We start from the raw sequence: 25,316 nt of genomic DNA, 5'->3' as shown, positions 1-25,316 counted from the left end.
AAGACAATATTTTGGTGCAGTGGGAACAGTGACTTTCACTGCTGCTAAAGACTGCACTGGTTCCATGATTCTGCCTCTCTGTGGGGTTGAATACTGCCTGCCCTCTCGACCTGCTTGAAGTGAATGTTACGGAAACAGCTAATGTAGACAACTGTTATAAGCTGCATGGGGTCGGAGGAGAATGTAAACGAACCATTTTAAAAGTTTCACACTAATAACGATCAATTGAACACTATGGCTACAGAACTCCTTACATCAAAGCAATAGTGTAGCTCATTCACTGCTGACAGACAAGACGACAGAACACACCAGACACACACCTGGATGGCCGTTGCATCTGGCATACTGAGACGCCGCACAAATATCTGGCTTTGTCCGCTGTGACTGGTGACGTAGCCAGAACCCCATGTCCCACTGTGTGGCCGTCCCGTGTTGTAGAACATGAAAGTGTCACTTCCTGATGTGGCGGTCAGGCATGTTTTGTAACAGTACGTTTTGGTCATGGAACCATTTCCTCGCACTTCGATATAGTGCGGCTCTACTTTGAGGTCGCGGCGCAAGGCGACATTAGCGTTGGGTTGTCCTCCGCCTCCTCCAGCAGCTGCAGCAGCACCTCCTCCACCTGCAGCTCGTCCCCCACCTCCACTTCCACCTCCACTTGCTGGGGCGCCCCCTTCTGAAACATGTTTCTTGGACACGCAGCATGGGGAGCAGGAGCCAGGCTGTGTGCAGTAGGCATGGCAGCGGACGATGGCCAACACAAACACAGTGACCAGGAATACGAAGGTTGTGGCACAGAGAGCAATGATGAGGTAGATTGTGACTTTGGAAAATTTTAGAGGACTGTTTGGCCTGACGATACGTTTGGGGTCTGGGGTCATTTTAGGTGGTAGTTCCATAACATGGATATGAAGAGTGGCGGTAGTAGAGAGTGGTGGCAGGCCATGATCACGCACCAACACAGTTAAAACGAAAGAGGTGGAATTGTCTTCTATGACATGTCTTGTAGTGCGGATTTCACCTGTGTACTCATGCACCTTAAACAGGTCCAGGTCTGTGTTGGTCTGTTTCAGGGTGTACATCAGCCAAGCGTTCTGGCCAGCATCACCATCCCATGCCACCACCTTGCTAACTAAGACTCCAGCTTCAGCATTTTTCATGAGCATTTCTGTGGTAAGGCTGCCATTGGTGGGTGGGTAGAAAATCTTGGGTACATGATCGTTCTGATCCATAATATAAAGATACACCGTAACGACGCGGCTGAGGGGAGGTACACCATTGTCTTGGGCTTTGACTTGAAAGTGAAACTCTCTCAGTTTCTCAAAATCGAAGGCTCGGAGGGCGTACGCCTCCCCCGTGTTCGGTTTGATGCTGACGTAGCTAGCGACGGGGATGCCATAGTTGTTGTCACTGATTACAGTGTAGGTGATCCGAGCGTTTTCTGCAGCATCCGCATCTGTGGCCCTGACAACACATAGTGATGCACCGGGAGCGTTGTTCTCCGTAACATACACGGTATACGATGTCTGCTCGAATCGAGGGGGGTTGTCATTCACATCTGCGACGTCCACCATAAAAGACATTTGAGATGACAGGGGTGGGGTGCCTCCGTCCACAGCACTGACAGTGACGTTGTAGGATTTGATGGTCTCCCGGTCCAGAAAAGCCGACGTAACGATGGTGTAGTGGTTCCGGAAGGACTTGATTGCGAATGGCAAATTAGGCCCAATCTCCAAAGTGACTTGCTTATTCGGTCCAGAATCACGGTCGTTCACGCTAATCAGCGCTACGACCGTATCAGCCCGTGCATCTTCTCGCACAGGACTCGATAGTGAAGACAGTACAATCTCAGGAACATTGTCATTCACATCCAAAATGTCGACGACAACTTTACAGTTTGCTGCCACGGGGGCTGGGCCTTTGTCCATAGCCTGTATGTACATTTCATATGAGTTTGTCTCCTCATAGTCTATGTTGTTTTTTACACGGATTTCCCCTGTGTCTGTATCCAGGGAAAACATTTGCCTGACTCTCTCCGGTGTGTAACTACTGAAAGAATAAAACACATCTCCATTTGAGCCCTCGTCTATGTCTGCTGCATTTAACTTGATTACAAGTGCGCCCTTTGGAGAGTTCTCTGACAGTTTAACTTTGTACACTGAGCTGCCAAACACAGGAGCATTGTCATTTGCATCAAGGATACGTACATTGATTCTGGCCGTGCCACTTCGCTGCGGGGTGCCTCCATCTATAGCTGTCAGGATTAGCTCATGAGAGGGCATCAACTCACGATCAAAGGGCTTTTTGAGGATAAGCTCGATGTGCTTATTATTGGAAAACTGCTTAACAGAGTCTAATGTTAGGTGGTCGTTTCGGCTGAGTCGGTACTGTTTCACTGAATTGGATCCATCGTCTGCATCCTGAGCCCCCTCGATGTGAAACCGCGTCCCCGTGAGTGCGGACTCTGACACCTCCAGCTGATATTCATCACGGGGGAACTGTGGCGCGTTATCGTTCACGTCCAAGATCTCCACCTCCACGTTGTGCACATCCAGAGGATTCTCTAATACCACCTCCAGGTTGAGTGAACAGGTGCCGGTGAACTCGCAAATTGTCTCTCGGTCGATGCGGTCGCTCACTGTCAGCTTGCCATTTTTATGGTTGATGGCGAAATACCTCCGGTGTGTGCCATCCGACGTGACTCGGATTCGACGAGCAGAAAGTTTTCTCGGGTCCAGACCCAGGTCTCGGACAATATCACCTACCGGTGCTCCATTCTCCAGCTCCTCTGGAATAGAGTACCGGATCTGTGCCTCTGTAACCCCGCTAAGTACAAAAATAAGCAGATACAAAGACAAAGGCGAGTTCTTCACGCTGTTGAAGCATCGCGCTGTCACAGCCATAGCAGGCAGGCAGATTTTGCAGAAATCTTTCCGCCTCTTCAGCTTGCTGCCGTCCACACCCGGCTCATTGAAATCGAGGGTCCAGTCCGAGCATGACTCCGACTACACGCGCTTCGACCAACACATCTTCTGCGCTGATGCTCAAGGGGAAATTCCCCTTGAATCAATGTTTTCCTTGTCTTTACAGGCGCTGTTTTTCTGTTTAAATTTCTCTCTCTTCCCGAAACCTGACTTTCACCGACGTTGTCTCTCTCTCTCTCTCCCTCCCTCTCTGATGTGGTGATGTGCATGTGGGCAAGAGGGGAGGGGGAGCCGTTCGTTCTAGCGGCACTGGCTGCATTTCAGCACCTCCGATGAAACGATCGAACTCACCTTTTCATAAAACAACATTCGACGACAACAAGAAGGAAATATTTAGCAGTTTCGAATGCACCCACGGGCACAGTATACAGAGCTGCATCATTTTTGTTATTAAAATAATTAGACCATATTCTTTTCGGTTTTTTTCGGTGCCACCGCCCTTTTCTCTGTGCGCATGGGGAACGGATATATGAACCAGCCTGACGATTAGACGACAACGGTGATGAAAACATTATTCAGAGACCTCCGTCCAAACCAAATCAATCCTCTAATGCCTTCGGGAAATTAAACGAAGACGGTTCTATTTTCTTTAAACATAAAAAAAAAGCTTCACTCGTGCGCTCATGCGACTACGCAGATTGATATAATAGAAGCACCTGCTTAATCTGCAAACACAATTTTATGGCGCGGGTACCGGCAAAATCTCCAATTTCCAGGAAGCACATATGACAATAGGCTGATGTGGCAGCTACATGGCGTCACCACAGACGGGGTCGGAGACAAGACGCTCCAGATGTAACCTCGTCCAAGTCTGGCCGAAGCACACAGCTGGTCTCTCCTCCCAGGCATTTACGCTCACCAAGCTTGAACTCTGCAGGACCTTGACCGTTACTTCACAGCACAAGAGCATCACACTAGAGACTTTGCTTCTACCGTGCACACAATATCACCATGCAACACCCAGTGTCTGTTCCACACAGGTGGTGCTGCATCAACACACACATTGCATTTCCTTTGTGCTTCCCATAAAAAAATAAAATAAAAAAAAGTTAAATATCAACGGATTGAACACATTGATCTCTACTGCAGTCTGATTAAAGCCGAAACAGACCTTTCTAACATAACAAAAGGAAATGTGTTGTTTAGAAATCCCCAGCAGACCAACAGTTTGTAAAATGTGAAGCGGCAGCCATGTGAGACCTGCAACCTTTCATATTTAGTAAGACACATCCAGAATGCTATCGCCCACATACTTTTTCCTTCCTCTTCTGCATGGTGCAGATGCCACTCTCACCCACGCCCAGTCTGCCTACATAGATGACACAATGATGTGAAGACAGTGACTCACTCGGCTGTGTATTGGCTGTTAAGGGAGTTATGACAGCAACTTTTTACACTACAAGTTGATGAAGGAGAGGTGACGAAATGAGGAGTGACAGAAGTACTCAAATAGGAAGACACACAATCGTCAGTGAGAAAAGAACAAAGCAGCTAAAGATCTAATGGTATGAATCCCCAATAATATGCAACAGCATACAACATGTGTAAACATTGTCGATACTGTTATTTATTTGCTATTTTGAATAATTGAATCTCTCTCTCTCCCCCCCCACTCATATCTCTCTTCATGTGTGAAATGTGCTCTCTCATTCTGACAGGCAGATATTTTCCCACTGGGACTCGTGGACCTTTTCATTTGACAATGACACAAAAATGATTAGAATTTCCGACAATCACGTTATTTACAACCCACCTTTCTGTCCCATTCTCCTCCACCCCATGTCCCTGTGGTGTGATACTCTGCAGCTTGCACACGCGACGTGTTTCAAATATGCCCATCTGTCTCAGCGTTAATTAGATGCCACCGAGCTCTGCACTATTTCATCTTTCACTCAAGGAGGCTGCAGATAAAGTCATCATCATTATTCTGCCTGACAGCTGATTCGCATCAACAATCACCAAGCTGTTAAATTGGCTTTATTTTGTTCTACTGCATTAGAAAAAAAAAAAAGTGCGTAATTATCATCATCTTATTTATCTGACCTTGAGGATAACAATTCCTAGTCTCAGATCCCACCACAGCGATCTCACTTCCCCCCGAGTGTTTTATGCAGACTGTCTGGGATGTCTCCAGCTGTGTCCCTGTCATATTTGCATGTGCAGCTACTGCAGAACATATCAAGGTTTTATATTAGAGCTAAAATCACAGACTGTAGGAAAGTAGTGTCTTGCTTGTAGGCAAGAGTCAGCTAATCCTTCAAACATGTGTTCATGCTGTCACTATTCGCCATGACCATCAATTATGCAGATAACCGAATAATAATGTTACCTTCTGTAAACCTAAACCTCATCCATACTTTAAGTATACAATCTAAAACCTATTCACATTTCTTGACTAGCAAATGTCTTTTCTGAAATGTCCCAATTTTTCATGGGTCAGATCACAGCAAATATCAAGAGGACAGCTGTCATTTCTTACAACACAAACAAGCAAAAGCACTGATGCAAACTGAAAGGCTATTGGTGTCCCTAAGCATAGAGACGCTCGCATATGCAATAAAGGAAAGCAGTGCCAAAACACACAGATATGTTATTTAAGGACATTGTTTTCTCCAAATAAATGTCAGAACAGATTTTGCTGATTGAAGTGCAGTGGTTGCTCAGGCTGTAGGGGGCTGGCAGAATGAGAAGAGGAGGATTCAGGGTTTATGCCCTAGTGAGGACAAAACATGGAAGGTGTTCTGGTAACAGGGGGAGGTGCCACACCTACAGAGCAAGGCACTAAACCCCAAAATGCTCACATTGGGCTCTGCAAAGAGCAGTGGCGTACCCTGCATCCACCCATATGCAGTTGGGATAGGCCCCTGCATTCCCCACATGACCCTGACAGGGATATAACAGCCAAAAGGGAAAAAAGTTCCTTCCAAATAAATGTCAGAACATATTTTGCCGATTCCCTTTTATTCTCAAATAGCAGGTGTCATCCCTCACACATGATGGAACAGAGAATAATGTGTGCATGCTGGTTGGTTTACACCAACTGTGCACCAACTGATTTATACAATTTTCATTGCGGGGCTCAATTTGTCAAAATGAGGCGAATATAACATTCATTAATATAATATATTATAATTTCAGTCCAATTTATGCGACAATTGTTAAAAGATTAACAGTGTAGAAACAGTTACTTAAGAGAAGATGAATGTTGAACTGAGGTGATATTCAAGAAGGTCATATTTGAACATCATCCTCTCAAATGTCCAGGAATATATATGAAAATAAAAATACCCACAGAAAGGTTGTAAGCGAGAGCACGTGATACCTACTATGACAAATAAAATAACCCCAAAATAAAATAAATCAAACAAAATGGATTCACTGACTATTAAAAACAACCCTGCTGTGCGCAGATCTACTGAATAAGAGGAGCCAAAGACAGAGTGAAAGGGCCCTCTGTTGGACTGAGTGAGTAGTACAACGAAAAAACACGTGACCATCCCCTCTGGCACGTAATCATTATCACTGAGAGAGACAGAGAGAAAGCGAGAGAGAGAAAGAGAGGGAGGGAGGGAGATGAGTGGCACAGACAGAATATGGTGACTGCAGCATGAGCAGGTAGGAGAAGGTACCTGCCAGAGGTCAAAGGATAAAAAAAGAGTTGCTGATGGAGAATTTTACAGTACAGCTATGAAAGGGCATACAATAGGTCAAGAAATACAAGACAGACATCACAGCAGTCATATATGCACATTACAAACAAGCATGCTTTAAAATAAATCATTTTAAGTTTACTTTTAATTATCATGACATTTGTTTCAGTTGATTATCACGAACTTTTTCATGTTTAATACTTTGAAACTAAAGCTCAAAGGATCTAGAATCCTTTTACTTTAGGTGGACACAATAAGCGAGTGGAGGGAGCATGTTTGTTTGCACTGATCCCCAGTGTCCCTTGCTTTCAAAAGACGAGGGCATGGAAGAGCTAAAAATACCACAAATCCCTCCCAAAAGGGCTTTTGGGGGGTTAAGCAGTTCCTTGGATGTCCTGGTTCAGTCTGTGTGTAAATAACACACATTCTTGTTGTGGCACAAAACAAAGCTATCAGGAAATGCAGACAGGCTTTGCATAGTTCCCTCTTAGGATGGCCTGGCTTTGTATCTTCCTGGGATGGGAGAGAAAGGAAGCTAAGGTTCTAAGCATGACAAAGCTGATCTAATGAGTTCAACAACATCGCAGTGCCACTAAGAGGCAGCAAGGATGGAGGACGATTTGGGAGAGAAGTTGAGGAAGAAGGAGAAGGAATGTGATAAGGTTCTGTTTTATCTGTGACCAATTGTAAGCCTTTTTTTGGTTTACACGGGGCTGCGGGACATGAATTTAATGTGTTTATGTCCATCTCATCCTCAGGAGTTCCCATTTTCTCACTATCACCATGCAGGGTTTGGTTCCTGCTGCTGCAGACGTGACTTTCTCTAAAATCCTCTCCATTTTTTTTATTTCCCTAATCCCAGACACTATACTGATGCTCACTCTCTTCCCACTTTCATCTGACACTGCATTTCTCAGTAGATGCTGCACATCTTTGTCTGGTATCCTCCTCTTTGTCTCCATCTCTCCTGCCTCCTATTGTGTCCACCCCGTTTCCTTTCCTGCATACGTCTATACAGCCCAGGCTGGGGTAGATGACTGCTGGGGGCGTGTGCATACTGGAAACAGGAGTTCATCATTTCATTATGGCAGTCTCCATGGCAACCATAGAGAGCTGCACAGCCACACACACATACACAAAGGACACACCCATGTGAAGTGCAAAAACAGGAAGTAGTTCGGGTACTTTACACCAGACAGATAAAGACTAAAATCTATTTCTCTCGATTTACAACCTGGATACGTTATTGTAGTATTTAAAAGGCTGCAGGCTTATATTTCGCTTCCTCATTATCTGACGATTGCAAGGATAAAAACCTCGCCTGCGTCCGCCATTGATGGTCGCCCCGCCCAGCCGGTTAGTGTGTGACAGGCAGTAGCTGCTGCAGACCCCGCCCCAGCCGCAGAGCGTGAGCAGGAGGAAGGAGAGAATGAGCCGAGATGAGCTGATACCTCGCTCGGTACGGAAGCTCCCCGTCGGTGCAACTGCAGCAAGTAACGGAAAATTACCCGCCCCTCCCCCCTCTCCTCTCGCCCACGTTTACACAGAGCATACCCTGGACCACTTTTACGCAGAGAGCTCGGGCCAGTGTTTTTTTTTTTTTTTAATAAATCCCAAGTCGCATGCGTAAGTGTTCAAGCACCAAAAACCACTGCTTTCATTCAGATGGCACATGCGGTGCGCCGCCATCTTTAAATCACCATGCTGACCCAGTTACAACAAAACCTTACCGAACACGTTTATACTACCCTTTGAAAAGAATGGACTCCTACACGCTGAAACAACCGCACGGATGCAGCTCTGACCATGCTGCGCCACTCCCTGAAATGAGGTCACAGCGTCTGACTGCCTCCACACATCCACTATACGGTGCAGCACACAGCTTCAGAAATCTTCCAGATACGCAATTGTAACTTAGTGAAAATATTGGTTAAAAAAAAAAAAAAAACGACCCATCTGTTACATGAATAGGAACGTATATCTAAACTACGGCATGAATAAAATAGTTAAATAATACACAAGGTTCTGATCGTGTCCTAATTTGTCGACCGGGATTTCATGCAGTCAGCGCATCCATTAGAATTAGTTATGGAGATATATTCAATCGTGTTTACGGTGCCCTAGTGCAGAAAGCACACGTGTTTCAGGAGATGAACCTTAATTCCCTGTTAGTTCTCTCAGCTGCTCCCCTTCTCAGGCAGAGCTGCTGAGGGAGAGAGGGGGAGGGGAGGGAGACCTGACAGCGCGATGGTGGAGAAGGAAGGCAGCAGAGGCGAGAACTGTAGATTCAACTGAGCAGCACAGCAAAGCAGCAGGAATAAAAGGAGAAGACAAGGCAGAATCAGAGCGATCTGTGCTTGTCACTGAATAACAGTTGTGCCCTGACAGCTGTGCAAAGCAGATATAATTAGACCACAGAATAAACAAGAAAGGGAGATTCATATTTTATCTGAGTACCTGCTAGTTTAAAACAATTATCTGTGAGAAAAATATTAGTGGGAGGTGCCGATTTAAGATTTTAAAACCACATCTACACCTGCAAGGTATTAAACCAGGCATGCACAGAAAACAAAATTCTAAACATACAATAAGTGAATGAGAGTGATTTTGAGCACATGCAATAAACAACATAATGTCTGTAAAGAAAATAAATATATAAAGTGTTCATTCTATTTCCTTTTTGGTAGCTAATGATCTGCCAGATTTAATCAAATATCTCTCCACAGAAGCAATCACACAAAATCACTCAAACACACACGGACATGCAGAAATTACATTATTTTGCACCAAAGCATAGTCAAACAAAGCAGCTGTGGCAACATGGGGTGTACTGCATGAACTGATTATTAAGACAGGGTAAGCATCGCCACCCTGAATTTATGTTTGTTGACAAGTTGGACATGATGGCACTGATGGTGAATATTTGACCACTTTACGAAGGAGAATTTCTTTTATCTGTCAACATCTCAACTCTGAACACAACTGACATTCACCCTTCAACATTCATTAAAAAAAAAAAAATGTTCACCCCTGCAGTAAAACCTTCCTTTGGATGTGAGATCAACACATTTTTTTAGTTTTGTGTTTTACCAAAATTCCAGCTGTGGTAAAATATAAATGACAACATGCTAATCATATAACAAAGAGTTTAGATTTCTCTCCAAGGCGAAGACTACTATGAAGAAGCCTTTCACACTGTTTTCTATATTGCTCTACTAGCATCAGACACATTTATTCTGCTGAATTTGGTTTGAAATTATCCCTTGCACATAGTATAAAAATTTTGATTACTGTTGGACTGCTTTTTTATCATTCATGTCAAAGTTAAATGGGTATGCCTAATACACTCAACTAATTCACTCGGTTCGAGATATTGTCTATAGGCTCCTGATGCCCTAATGTGAATTCAGTACCATGGATAGCACCAAAGCAGACGAGCAGGGAAAGAGGCAAAATAAAACAAGATTTTTTTTATGCACTGAACCTTACCTTCTCTTTACTGGGTAAAGTCTGAGTTCTGGTAAAAGTGTCGCCTCCATTAATACTGATCAGTTCTCCATCTACAGGTGGAAACGCTGCTGGGAAAACCACCACGTCACTCTTGAGTGTGTCTGAGCTGAAACACACGTCATACTGCTGAGTAGATTTGGAGTAAGACCAGCTCCCGTCAGGGTGGGTGGTGATCATGGGGGCGCTGTACCTGCCCAAACCCCCGTCTGTCCTGTGACACCTGATGGCTATGAGAGTGATGAGACTCAGCAGGAAGATGGCTGACACCGACACAATGGCGATCAGCAGATACAGGTTGAGATCAGAGAAGCTCTCCTCCTTCATGGGCACATGTCTGAACTGAGTCTGGATGTCAGCTGCACTCTCCACCACCACCACCTCAATAGACACAGTAGCTGACAGGGAGGGGTCTCCATTATCAGAAACCAGCACCACCAAGGGGTGAGTTTTCAGGTCGTTGTCACTCATCCTCCTCTTAGTCCTGATTTCTCCCGTGCTGGTTCCCATCCGGAACAGGTTGTTTCCTTTGGGCTCAGACAGGTGATAAGAAAGCAGCGCGTTGTATCCAGAGTCAGCGTCTACGGCCCTGATCTTTGCCACAAAGTATCCTGCTTCAGCAGAATAGGGGATGCTCTCACTGTTAACGCTGCCGTGCTCAGAATAGGGCGCCAGGATTGTTGGACTATTGTCGTTTTCATCTAAAATAAACACGTTGACGGTCACGTTGCTGCTGAGCGGAGGAACCCCAGAGTCTGTGGCCTGGACTTTAAACTGGAAGGTTTTTAGCTCCTCGTAGTTAAAACTCTGCAGACTGATGATGTCTCCAGTCTCTGAGTTGATGTTTATGATCGACTCCGGGATGTTATTTTTGTTATTAATGACAGAATATGTTACTTTTGCATTTTCATCTACATCTGGGTCATCTACAGTCAGTCTATAAATTAATTCACCCACTGGACTATTTTCTTTGACAAAAATGTTTATCACAGGCTCTTTGAAACGAGGCGGGTTATCATTGACGTCAGAAACACGGACCGTGATCACAGTGGTACCAGAGAGCGGTGGGAGCCCTTCGTCAGTGGCTGCTATTGTTATATTGTATTCAGATGCCACCTCTCTGTCTAGACTTCCATCTACAACCAATGAATAGTGATTCTTGTATGTATTCTTTATTTTAAAGGGCACCGTATCAACTAATCGAACCTGAACGCGTCCATTTCTGTCCGCGTCGTTGTCTCTCACCGTTATCAGCCCCACCATTGTTTCTTGCGGTGCGTCTTCCTTCACTACGTTTACTAAAGATGTAACCGATATTTCTGGTGGATTATCATTGATATCCGTGATCTCTACCAACACTTTACAGTGAGATGCTCTTGGACTTGATCCTTTGTCTATTGCCTGTACGCGGATTTCGACTGCGCTGCTTTTCTCATGATCTAGTTCACCTTTCACAGTTATCTCCCCTGTCAGCGGATTGATATCAAATTTATCGATATCATTATCGTTGTCATGATTGATAAATGAATATATGACTTCTCCATTCAGACCCTCATCGAGATCTCGAGCGTGTACAGTAATCACGGATGCGCCATAAGGCGTGTTCTCTGCTATCGTGGCTTTGTACAGCGACTTGTCAAAAACTGGAATGTTATCATTCACATCCTGAACATAAACGGTGATGCGTAACGTGCCCGATTTAGGAGGTTTACCCCCATCGACAGCTGTCAGTGTTAGCTTGATAACGCGCTGTTTCTCGCGATCCAAGGCTTTCTGCAGCACCATTTCAGCGGACACTGTCGTCTCTCCACCATTCTGCACGTCCAGTGAGAAATGCTCATTCTGACTCAGCTTGTAGCTCTTCACCGAATAGCTACCGACATCTGCGTCGAAGGCTCTCGCAAGGGTGAACCTTTCTCCGGGGAAAGCTGACTCGGACACGTTCAAAACGATCTCCGGTATCCGAAAAGAGGGGGCGTTGTCGTTTATATCTACGATCTTCACCTCGAAGCGATAAAGATTCAGCGGAGAGTTCACAATGGCTTCCACCTCTAAAGAACATTTCACGTTACGAGAACAGATCTCCTCCCGGTCTATTCGGTCTTTCACCAAAAGTACCCCAGTTTTTACATTCACTTCGAAATACTTAGTGTTACGTCCTGATATCTGAAAATCACGACGTTCCAATTCCTGTACATCCAAGTTGAGGTCCTTTGCCAAATTCCCAACAGTGGTACCGGGATTCGACTCCTCCGTGACGGAATACACAGTCTGCGCCACCGCGATGCTCCATATGTGTAATAGATGAAGGAAAACATAAATCCAACGATGCACAAGTCTCCCTCGCATTATGTCCATATTCTTTTTTAAAAAGAAAAATCTAATAAGACATTTGATGACCGTTCACTCCCGCTTTAACTGCGGTCTCTGACGACACATCCAGGACAGAGTTTTTCTGAACGTTATGTCGAACAAAGAGGAAAAAGCCTCATTTTAAAGGAGGAGCGTCCGACAGTAAATAAGTTTAGAACGCTATGAGTCTAGAGCGACCCCGTGTGATCGATTGACGTTAGTGCAAGAAAATAAAAGTAAGTTCAGTCGTAGAGAAACGAATTGGATGGAATCAATTGTGATCCACTTACAATCATGAAGACCAAACAAATAACCGCCCCATGCATGCAAGGTACCATGAAGTCAATCACAACTGGCAATTTAAGAGGAGTGTATACACCAGGAATGGAGGATTGCAAATGGTCAACAATGGTAGACAGTCAATTACACCTGACAAAGACTAAATAAGCCACACTGCAATAATGATGGTAAATTGAGATATGATTCAAAACTGCATTCTGGAAAATTTGTCAACAGTCATGTTAATTTTAGTAGATTTTCATGTTGGTAGTCTGTTTTATATTATGCACTCTTACCTTTTCTTTACTGGGTAAAGTCTGAGTTCTGGTAAAAGTGTCTCCTCCATTAATACTGATCAGTTCTCCATCTACAGGTGGAAACGCTGCTGGGAAAACCACCACGTCACTCTTGAGTGTGTCTGAGCTGAAACACACGTCATACTGCTGAGTAGATTTGGAGTAAGACCAGCTCCCGTCAGGGTGGGTGGTGATCATGGGGGCGCTGTACCTGCCCAAACCCCCGTCTGTCCTGTGACACCTGACGGCTATGAGAGTGATGAGACTCAGCAGGAAGATGGCTGACACCGACACAATGGCGATCAGCAGATACAGGTTGAGATCAGAGAAGCTCTCCTCCTTCATGGGCACATGTCTGAACTGAGTCTGGATGTCAGCTGCACTCTCCACCACCACCACCTCAATAGACACAGTAGCTGACAGGGAGGGGTCTCCATTATCAGAAACCAGCACCACCAAGGGGTGAGTTTTCAGGTCGTTGTCACTCATCCTCCTCTTAGTCCTGATTTCTCCCGTGCTGGTTCCCATCCGGAACAGGTTGTTTCCTTTGGGCTCAGACAGGTGATAAGAAAGCAGCGCGTTGTATCCAGAGTCAGCGTCTACGGCCCTGATCTTTGCCACAAAGTATCCTGCTTCAGCAGAATAGGGGATGCTCTCACTGTTAACGCTGCCGTGCTCAGAATAGGGCGCCAGGATTGTTGGACTATTGTCATTTTCATCTAAAATAAACACGTTGACGGTCACGTTGCTGCTGAGCGGAGGAACCCCAGAGTCTGTGGCCTGGACTTTAAACTGGAAGGTTTTTAGCTCCTCATGGTTAAAACTCTGTAGACTGATGATGTCTCCAGTGTCTGGATTGACATTAATAGCAGACCTCACTGGAATACCTTTTGAAGCATCATCTAATAAGGAATATGTTACTTTTGCATTTTCCTCTCTATCTGAATCAAATGTTGTCATGGTGAAGATGGTCGTGCCCACTGGACTGTTCTCTTTCGTTTGCACATTAATCACAGGCTCTGTGAATAAAGGAGCATTGTCATTGACATCAGAAATGTAAATTTGGATGACAGTGGTGCTGGACAGAGGTGGGACACCTTCATCTGTGGCTCTGATGCTGACATTATATTGACAAACTGTCTCTCTATCCAGAGCACCATCAACTGTTAACGAATAATAATTCTTATAGTTCAACTTGAGGCCAAACGGCACTATTCCAAGTACTGTAGCAGTGCTGAGGCCATTTTTGCCGCCATCTTTATCACTTACTGTCACCAAGGCTACCACTGTGCCTAACTCAGCGTCCTCTTTCACCGGACTCATGAGAGAGGTGACACTGATTTCAGGTGTGTTGTCGTTAACGTCAATGACTTCTATTAAAACTTTACCGTGCACACTCCGCGAAGGCACGCCTTTATCCCTGGCCTGTACGCGTATATCATAAGCTGTATTCTCCTCATAATCTACTTTCCCAGTCACAGTTATTTCACCCGTGTTCGAGTTTATGGAGAAGACGGTTTCAGGAAGGAAATTTCCTCTTTCAATGAACGAATACACAACTTCCCCATTCACGCCCTCATCTAAGTCTGTTGCACTGACTGTTAATATGGGCGTTTGAACTGGGACGTTTTCTATCACCTGAGCTTTATACAGATTTTGACTAAATACCGGGGCATTGTCGTTTGTGTCCATCACATAAACGACTATATTTAATGTTCCAGACCGCGCAGGTTTTCCTCCGTCGACAGCAGTAAGTGTTAGAGAAATAACGGCCTGCTTTTCTCTGTCTAAAGGTTTCTGAAGCACCATCTCAACGGACTCGCTGTGTTGTCCTCCGATTTGAACATCCAGAGTAAAATATTCATTAGAACTTATCTTGTAGCTCTTTACGGAGTTGCTGCCCGTGTCTGCGTCGTGTGCAAGTGGAAGCAGATATCTCTCCCCGGGAAAAGACGATTCCGAAATGTTAAAAATCTTTTCCTTGTCTCGAAAAGATGGCGCATTGTCGTTAATATCCACAATCTGCACCTCGATACGATGCAGACGCACCGGATTACTCAGAATTGCCTCGACGTTTATTGAACACTTTGCCGTGGTTGGACAAAGCTCTTCGCGATCAATCCGCTCACAGACATATAAATTGCTAGTTTCTACATCCACGTCGAAATATTTCTTGGAATTTCCAGACACGACCCTTAAATCCCGTTTCTCCAGTTCCTTTCCGTTCATTTGTAAATCCTTGGCCAGATTTCCCACCACGGTTCCTTTGTCGACCTCCTCGGAAACGGAGAATAAGAGCTGCGCCTCACATCCAGCACACAAAGACAGCAAAACTATCGTCTTTATCAAAACGATGACTCGACGTCCCCCAGGTCCCATTGCTGCCACCGAACGAAATAGACGTTCATTTTCAAACATAACGGCACATGGAGTGAAATAAAGACCGATCCTACTGTGTCCCGAGTCCACGTATGCTCTGACAAAGCGCCACTCAACAACGGGGAAATTACAAGCAGAGGAGTCGTCATTCAGTGGACTAAAAAAAAAGAAATCACGGTCTCTAGCGACACCACGTGACACCTTATGGTTCATGTGTGGAAAAAATAAAATACAAATTTAAACAAATCTAACGAAAAACGGAATGAAATAATTAAAAACACACTACTAATGATGGCCACATTATTGAGCAGTCATTGAAACATTTGCTTAAATAAATTTGTTTTCCTTTGATTTCACAAGTTAATAATTGAAGCAATGAAGAAAGACAACGACAGAAAGAGAGAAAGACAGAAAGACAGAAAGACAGAAAGAAAGACATAAAGAAAGAAAGAAAGAAAGAAAGAAAGAAAGAAAGAAAGAAAGAAAGAAAGAAAGAAAGAAAGAAAGAAAAAAGGAAGGAAAATCAGAACCATGGACAGTGCTATTATTATATTTGAAACAACAAGTTCAGCCAGACAGACTAAAATCATATGAAAAGGCCAAGTACAGGATTTTTTCAGCACTGCAGCAAAAATGGGTTTTTGACGATATATGCTTAAAGCAGAAGTACGTATAATCTACCAACTGGAAATAAGAATGAAGAAACACTGAGTACAGGGAGATTTAAAAAAAATCCTCAGTTAAACTCACCTTCTCTTTACTGGGTAAAGTCTGAGTTCTGGTAAAAGTGTCTCCTCCATTAATACTGATCAGTTCTCCATCTACAGGTGGAAACGCTGCTGGGAAAACCACCACGTCACTCTTGAGTGTGTCTGAGCTGAAACACACGTCATACTGCTGAGTAGATTTGGAGTAAGACCAGCTCCCGTCAGGGTGGGTGGTGATCATGGGGGCGCTGTACCTGCCCAAACCCCCGTCTGTCCTGTGACACCTGACGGCTATGAGAGTGATGAGACTCAGCAGGAAGATGGCTGACACCGACACAATGGCGATCAGCAGATACAGGTTGAGATCAGAGAAGCTCTCCTCCTTCATGGGCACATGTCTGAACTGAGTCTGGATGTCAGCTGCACTCTCCACCACCACCACCTCAATAGACACAGTAGCTGACAGGGAGGGGTCTCCATTATCAGAAACCAGCACCACCAAGGGGTGAGTTTTCAGGTCGTTGTCACTCATCCTCCTCTTAGTCCTGATTTCTCCCGTGCTGGTTCCCATCCGGAACAGGTTGTTTCCTTTGGGCTCAGACAGGTGATAAGAAAGCAGCGCGTTGTATCCAGAGTCAGCGTCTACGGCCCTGATCTTTGCCACAAAGTATCCTGCTTCAGCAGAATAGGGGATGCTCTCACTGTTAACGCTGCCGTGCTCAGAATAGGGCGCCAGGATTGTTGGACTATTGTCGTTTTCATCTAAAATAAACACGTTGACGGTCACGTTGCTGCTGAGCGGAGGAACCCCAGAGTCTGTGGCCTGGACTTTAAACTGGAAGGTTTTTAGCTCCTCGTAGTTAAAACTCTGCAGACTGATGATGTCTCCAGTCTCTGAGTTGATGTTTACAGCAGATGTTTTGGGGGTACTTTTTGAATCATGCATCACTCTGTATGTCACTCTGGCATTTTCCTCTTCATCAGGATCAGTTGCAGTTATCCTATGTATCAAAACTCCAAGAGGACTGTTTTCTTTGATATAAATATTAATTTCAGGTTCACCAAAGGCCGGAGCATTGTCATTAACATCAGAAACACGAATAATGACAAGACTGGTGCTGGATAGAGGCGGATTGCCTTCATCAGCAGCAGTAATTGTGACATTATAAGAAGAGCACTTTTCCCTGTCAAGAAGACCATCTACCACTAACGAATAATAATTCTTGTAGTTGGAGTGGAGCTTGAACGGTACAGTCCCAACTATAACAGTACGAGTCTTGCCATTTTTCCCACTGTCTTTATCAGTTACCGTCACCAAGGCAACAACGCTGCCTGTCTCGGCGTCTTCTTTGACAGGATTCATGAGTGACGTCACCGCTATTTCTGGGGCATTGTCGTTGACATCAACTACCTCCACAAGCAGTTTACCATTTGCACTTCGAGGCGAACCCCCTTTGTCTCTCGCTTGGACATGAACTTCAAACGCTGGCTGGGTTTCATAATCTAACTCACCCTTCACGGTTATCTCACCACTTTCAGCATCCAGCACAAACACATCAGCGGGATTGAAGTTTCCACGCTTGACAAAGGAGTAGACGACCCTGCCGTTGTCCCCTTCATCTAAATCTGTGGCACTCAGCTGAATCACTGGTGACCCAGCGGGCGCGTTTTCATTCACGCGCGCCTTGTACAGACTTTTGCTGAATGTCGGCGTGTTGTCATTGGCATCCAGAACATTTACATCGATGTGCAAGCTGCCGGTTTTGGGGGGCTTCCCTCCATCCACCGCGGTCAGCGTGAGTTTAAGAACGGCCTGTTTTTCGCGATCCAACGATTTGAGCAAGACTAATTCTGCAGACGCGCTCTGCTCGTCTCCGCTTTGCACATCTAGGGAAAAATAGTCGTTGGCATTAAGCTTGTAGGTCTTTACTGAATTGCTGCCCATGTCTGCGTCAACAGCGAGCGGGAGCAGGAAGCGCTCGCCCGTAGGTGACAATTCAGATACGTTCAGAGAATATGACTTTTCCAGGAAGACGGGCGCGTTGTCATTTAAATCGGTAATGATCACTTCAATGCGGTGGAGGACCACAGGATCACTCAGTATGGCTTCTAAGTTCAGCGTGCATTTTACCGTGTTCGGGCAAAGCTCCTCACGGTCGATTCGCTCATTTACAAACAGATCCCCCGTTTTAACGTTTGCCTCGATATATTTCTTACTGTATCCAGACACGATGTTTAGATTCCTCGCCTGCAGATCCCGAACATTGACGTTTAAATTCTTTGCTAGATTCCCCACCACAGTCCCTTTGTCCACCTCCTCGGGAACAGAAAATGACGTCTGAGCAGCAGTCCAGTCCGAGAGAAATAAGATAAACATCCAACAGAGAATGTCACTATTCCATCCGATAGCCATCGCGGATTACAAACAAACCGAGACAGGATACAAATAGATCCATAAAGGGCCACTAGATCAACGAATCCTCTTATTCACCTCGACTCTCGTCGTATAGTCTATTCATCACCGCCCGTATCCTCACAAAGCGCACACAATCTGCTGACGCGTCACGCAGAAAGGAGGAGACGTAAAACATCGACATCAATGATCCTGTGGTCAGGAGCGACCCCAGGCGTTACGACTAAGATATGAAAATATTAAAAAAGAGACTACTTTCGGTGGACTTCTGTACAACTTTACGGTGTCCATTTGTGATTAAAACAGCCTTTAGGATGTCTGAAAATTCGTACAATCATGATTCAAATATTACTGTGAACAGTTTTGAAAGATCTTAATATTCAGCCAAAATAAACTGAAGAAAAGATGTAATTAAAATGAATGTTTAGGAATATGATCAGTGTTCAGGAAAGAATAAAGGCATAATTTAACATATCATACTGTTACATTGACCAAGACAGTAGGGATATGCCAAATATCCCTACTATATCCCTTTCAGCATCACTGAAAACAAGAAAAAGGCTCCAAATGACGTTTCCAAATAACTATTAATTGAAAAAGAAAGAACTAATAAGCCCTATTTATTGCTAACACGTGACTATCTTAAACAATGTAAATTAGACTACAATTGCATGAAAATACCAAACACCTGCATTATGACCAGCACTACTGTGGAAAAATGGATGAATTGCTAATAATCAACTCACCTTCTCTTTACTGGGTAAAGTCTGAGTTCTGGTAAAAGTGTCTCCTCCATTAATACTGATCAGTTCTCCATCTACAGGTGGAAACGCTGCTGGGAAAACCACCACGTCACTCTTGAGTGTGTCTGAGCTGAACACACGTCATACTGCTGAGTAGATTTGGAGTAAGACCAGCTCCCGTCAGGGTGGGTGGTGATCATGGGGGCGCTGTACCTGCCCAAACCCCCGTCTGTCCTGTGACACCTGACGGCTATGAGAGTGATGAGACTCAGCAGGAAGATGGCTGACACCGACACAATGGCGATCAGCAGATACAGGTTGAGATCAGAGAAGCTCTCCTCCTTCATGGGCACATGTCTGAACTGAGTCTGGATGTCAGCTGCACTCTCCACCACCACCACCTCAATAGACACAGTAGCTGACAGGGAGGGGTCTCCATTATCAGAAACCAGCACCACCAAGGGGTGAGTTTTCAGGTCGTTGTCACTCATCCTCCTCTTAGTCCTGATTTCTCCCGTGCTGGTTCCCATCCGGAACAGGTTGTTTCCTTTGGGCTCAGACAGGTGATAAGAAAGCAGCGCGTTGTATCCAGAGTCAGCGTCTACGGCCCTGATCTTTGCCACAAAGTATCCTGCTTCAGCAGAATAGGGGATGCTCTCACTGTTAACGCTGCCGTGCTCAGAATAGGGCGCCAGGATTGTTGGACTATTGTCGTTTTCATCTAAAATAAACACGTTGACGGTCACGTTGCTGCGGAGCGGAGGAACCCCAGAGTCTGTGGCCTGGACTTTAAACTGGAAGGTTTTTAGCTCCTCATAGTTAAAACTCTGCAGACTGATGATGTCTCCGGTCGCTGAGTTGATGTTTATCATTGAGGAAATTGGAATATTCCTGGGTGAACTCTCTAACAGTGTGTAAATCACTTTAGCATTGTGGTCTAAATCAGGATCCACTGCACTTATTGTGTCAATAACAGAACCTGTCTGACTATTTTCTCTTAAATAAACATTAATAACCGGCACCATGAACACAGGAGCATTATCATTAACATCAGAAATGTGAACTGTAATAACTTTGATGGTGGACAGAGGTGGATCACCTTCATCTGTAGCTTTAACAGTCACATTGTAAACAGAGGTGTTCTCTCTGTCCAGGGCTCCATCTACAACTAATGAATATTCATTTTTGTAGTTGGACTTGAGTTTAAAGGGAACTGACCCGACTACTTTACACACAGCCACACCATTCTTTCCACCATCTTTATCATTAACTGTAATCAAAGCAACGATGGTACCGAGCTCTGCGTCCTCTTTAAGGGGAGTCATCAGTGACGTCACAGATATTTCTGGGGCATTGTCATTTTCATCGATTATCTCTATCAATAATTTAGCATGTGCACTACGAGGCGTCGTGCCCTGATCATTCGCTTGCACCCTGACTTCATAAGCAGGAGTCTCTTCATAGTCTAGTTCACCTTTCACTTTAATCTCTCCAGTGTCTGAATTTAGATCGAAAATATTCGATGGATCTGAATTTCCCCATCTGATAAAGGAGTACTTGATCTTACCGTTCTGTCCCTCATCTAAATCTGTGGCATTTAATCTAATCACTACAGTTCCAACTGCAGTATTTTCACGCACACGCGCTTTATAGAGTGATTTTGTGAAAGTGGGTATGTTGTCATTGACGTCTAAAACGTTGACATGAATGCTTAAAGAGCCAGATTTGACGGGCTTGCCTCCGTCCACTGCAATCAGATCCAGTGACATAAAAGACTGTTTCTCCCGTCTAAATTTTTTTTGCAGCACTAATTCGGCAAAAATGCTGTGTTTTCCTCCGCTCTGCACATCGAGAGAGAAATATTCGTTCTGGCTCAGCTTGTAGCTTTTCACCGAGTTGCTGCCCGTGTCGGCGTCTTCTGCTACAGGCAGCAGGTATCGCTCTCCAATCACAGACGATTCTGATACGTTCAACGTATATGTTTCTTCCAGAAAAATAGGCGGATTGTCATTGACGTCTAACACATGAACCTCTATCCGATGTGCAGTCATCGGATTGTTGAGGACAGCTTGGATTTTTAACGAGCATGTTTTCATGTTCGGACAGAGCTCCTCTCTGTCTATTCTGTCCGCAACAACGATGACGCCGCTCTGTAAATTCACGTCAAAACATTTCTTACTGTCTCCCGAAACAATGCGGAGATCCCTCGTTTGCAGGTCCTGTACATTGAGATTTAAATCCTTTGCAATATTTCCCACTATGGTGCCTTTGTTCACCTCCTCAGAAATCGAGTAGGACAACTGCGAGGCAGCCCAGTCCCAAAGACAAAGGAAAACAACAACCCGAGTCCAAACGTACTCCCTCCATCGTCGAATACCCATCGTTAAATCTCCGAAATAAAGGAAGCCAGATGTTCATTTATCCTTAACGGATATCCGACAAAAATGGATATCGAGGTAAGAAAGCTGCTGAACGTCTCTCCGCAGCTTCCCTGGGTGTCGATTACTGACGGGTGACGACTAATTTTCGAGGAGGAGTTCTGGTTCCGCGAACTCAATCAGGGTTGTGGTCTCTTGCGACATCATGTGGCCAATCAAAGTATAGTAATCTGATCTTGCGTTATCAATCAAACTAATTTCACACATGATGAAAACCAAAACACAACAGCAACAGTGCTTTAGTATTCCAGTACAAGTGAAAATAGGTTAACAATGGTCTTCAAATGGGACGGTTTAAATCAGCCGGGAAATATAAGTATAATATGCCAAACGCTAATTAAAAGAGTGGGTTCAAATGACGACTGAATGGATGAAAACCGAACATAAAGGACGTCAAATTCATTGCTTAAAGCAAATTGATACCTAAATAAATTTAAAGTCAAACATCTAAAATGAATAAAAACTAATAGTTACACTAAACAACAGAACAGTTTTGTTTGCACTGAAGCACAGCAGCCAAAACTTTCAGCACCATGGAGAGAAACATGACCCGTGTCCAAGAAGCAGAGTACACCGTTTTCAAACAAGAGACACCATAAAAGATGACAAAGAGAGCAGGAAAGTAGTACCAATTATGGGAGAAAACTGCAGCATTAAAATCTGATTAAATAACAAATGACTTCTTAAAAGGTTTTTAGTTCAAGATGGGATTTTTTAGAGAAAAATTAGATAAAGAGTTCTGAACAAAAACCCACAAGAAACAGCCACTAACCATTTGGAGTGACACGATTCACCCAAGATACAGTAAGATAAATGGAAGTTTGTAGGAAAAAATATAACTTTACATGTTTGAAAAAGATTCTATCTTCTTCCACATTAATCATAAGAGAATGAGACGACTTTAACTCTCCAGGACAGTTCTGACAGAAATGACTGAACCAATGATGAGTTTTAAATGTTATAAAATCATTCAGAACAAATGACCTACCTTTTCTTTACTGGGTAAAGTCTGAGTTCTGGTAAAAGTGTCTCCTCCATTAATACTGATCAGTTCTCCATCTACAGGTGGAAACGCTGCTGGGAAAACCACCACGTCACTCTTGAGTGTGTCTGAGCTGAAACACACGTCATACTGCTGAGTAGATTTGGAGTAAGACCAGCTCCCGTCAGGGTGGGTGGTGATCATGGGGGCGCTGTACCTGCCCAAACCCCCGTCTGTCCTGTGACACCTGACGGCTATGAGAGTGATGAGACTCAGCAGGAAGATGGCTGACACCGACACAATGGCGATCAGCAGATACAGGTTGAGATCAGAGAAGCTCTCCTCCTTCATGGGCACATGTCTGAACTGAGTCTGGATGTCAGCTGCACTCTCCACCACCACCACCTCAATAGACACAGTAGCTGACAGGGAGGGGTCTCCATTATCAGAAACCAGCACCACCAAGGGGTGAGTTTTCAGGTCGTTGTCACTCATCCTCCTCTTAGTCCTGATTTCTCCCGTGCTGGTTCCCATCCGGAACAGGTTGTTTCCTTTGGGCTCAGACAGGTGATAAGAAAGCAGCGCGTTGTATCCAGAGTCAGCGTCTACGGCCCTGATCTTTGCCACAAAGTATCCTGCTTCAGCAGAATAGGGGATGCTCTCACTGTTAACGCTGCCGTGCTCAGAATAGGGCGCCAGGATTGTTGGACTATTGTCGTTTTCATCTAAAATAAACACGTTGACGGTCACGTTGCTGCTGAGCGGAGGAACCCCAGAGTCTGTGGCCTGGACTTTAAACTGGAAGGTTTTTAGCTCCTCGTAGTTAAAACTCTGCAGACTGATGATGTCTCCGGTCGCTGAGTTGATGTTTATCATTGAGGAAATTGGAATATTCCTGGGTGAACTCTCTAACAGTGTGTAAATCACTTTAGCATTGTGGTCTAAATCAGGATCCACTGCACTTATTGTGTCAATAACAGAACCTGTCTGACTATTTTCTCTTAAATAAACATTAATAACCGGCACCATGAACACAGGAGCATTATCATTAACATCAGAAATGTGAACTGTAATAACTTTGATGGTGGACAGAGGTGGATCACCTTCATCTGTAGCTTTAACAGTCACATTGTAAACAGAGGTGTTCTCTCTGTCCAGGGCTCCATCTACAACTAATGAATATTCATTTTTGTAGTTGGACTTGAGCTTAAAGGGAACTGACCCGACTACTTTACACACAGCCACACCATTCTTTCCACCATCTTTATCATTAACTGTAATCAAAGCAACGATGGTACCGAGCTCTGCGTCCTCTTTAAGGGGAGTCATCAGTGACGTCACAGATATTTCTGGGGCATTGTCGTTTTCGTCGATTATCTCTATCAATAATTTAGCATGTGCACTACGAGGAAATGCCCTGATCATTTGCTTGTACCCTGACTTCATAGGCAGGAGTCTCTTCATAGTCTAGTTCACCTTTCACTTTAATCTCTCCGGTGTCTGAATTTAGATCGAAAATATTCGATGGATCCGAATTTCCCCTCTTTATAAATGAGTACTTGATCTTACCGTTCTGTCCCTCATCTAAATCTGTGGCATTTAATCTAATCACTACAGTTCCAACCGCAGTATTTTCATACACACGCGCTTTATAAAGCGATCGAGTGAAAACTGGTGTATTGTCATTGGCGTCTAAAACATTAACATTGATATTTAACGTACCCGTTCGAGCTGGTTTTCCACCATCTACAGCCGTCAAAAATAAGTTTAGAACTGGAAGTTTCTCCCGATCTAAACCCTTTTGCAGCACTAACTCGGCAGACAGACCGTGGTCTCCTCCGCTCTGCACATCCAGAGAGAAATATTCGTTCTGGCTCAGCTTGTAGCTTTTCACCGAGTTGCTGCCCGTGTCGGCGTCTTCTGCTACAGGCAGCAGGTATCGCTCTCCGGGTGACATCGATTCCGAAATATTCAAGGAAAACGACTCCTCAATGAACTCTGGTGAGTTGTCATTTATGTCTGAAACGCTGACTTCAACCCGATACACATTCATGGGATCGCTGACTACAGCCTGCACTCTCAGGGAGCATCGTGCCATGTTTGGACAAACCTCTTCCCTGTCTATCCTCTCATCTACAACGAGGTTACCCGTTGGTAAATTCACGTCAAAAAACGCCTTCCCGTGAGAGGACACGATGCGCAGGTTTCTGCTTTGAATATCGTGGATGTTCAAATTCAAATCCTTAGCGATGTTTCCCACCACGGTTCCTTTGTTCACCTCCTCGGAAATAGAGTAAGACAACTGCGAGGCGGACCGGCCACAAAGACACAGCACTGCGACGAGATAAATCCAGACATTTTCCTCTTTTAGCATCGCTTCATCAGAAATCCAAACAATCAGGTTTTTCCAATATTTGCTATAAATCCGTCCACGATGATCGCACAACAGTCCTGTCGACGACGCACAGTCCGCGTCTTTGTAAGCGGGTATTCAAGGATTTCTGCTGGTCCCTTGAACAGGGAGGAGTTGTTTTTTTCTTTCTCTTTACGTGTCGTGTTATATTAATATTATGGTCTCCAGCGACA

At 44.6% G+C, this 25,316-nt stretch overlaps 2 protein-coding genes and 1 pseudogene across 6 annotated transcripts in view; all 3 read right to left on the bottom strand.

Moving 5' to 3' along the window:
* Positions 1-25,316, bottom strand: part of LOC130531667 (protocadherin alpha-C2-like) — a 119,081-nt gene that overhangs the window by 12,612 nt on the left and 81,153 nt on the right. The window contains exon 1 of one of the 5 annotated variants that reach the window (XM_057043784.1): positions 16,198-18,800. The exons of 2 other annotated variants lie outside the window; for them this stretch is intronic. In XM_057043784.1, coding sequence (XP_056899764.1) covers positions 16,198-18,567 — 2,370 coding nt within the window. In that variant the 5' untranslated portion in view covers positions 18,568-18,800. Of the gene's footprint in view, positions 1-320; positions 4,578-10,123; positions 13,000-16,197; positions 18,801-25,316 lie in introns of those variants that run through there. 2 more of the 5 variants (XM_057043783.1, XM_057043782.1) reach the window with 2 other exon arrangements.
* LOC130531707 (protocadherin alpha-2-like) lies at positions 19,290-21,808 on the bottom strand. The gene is given in 2 exon segments (XM_057043818.1): positions 19,290-19,444; positions 19,447-21,808. Coding segments are annotated over 2 exon segments (2,385 nt in total). The 5' UTR covers positions 21,692-21,808; the 3' UTR covers positions 19,290-19,304.
* LOC130531706 (protocadherin alpha-8-like) lies at positions 22,704-25,210 on the bottom strand (annotated as a pseudogene).

Source organism: Takifugu flavidus, chromosome 9, assembly GCF_003711565.1.
Source record: "Takifugu flavidus isolate HTHZ2018 chromosome 9, ASM371156v2, whole genome shotgun sequence".
NCBI lineage: Eukaryota > Metazoa > Chordata > Actinopteri > Tetraodontiformes > Tetraodontidae > Takifugu > Takifugu flavidus.
This window is presented reverse-complemented; position numbering and strand designations above follow the sequence as displayed.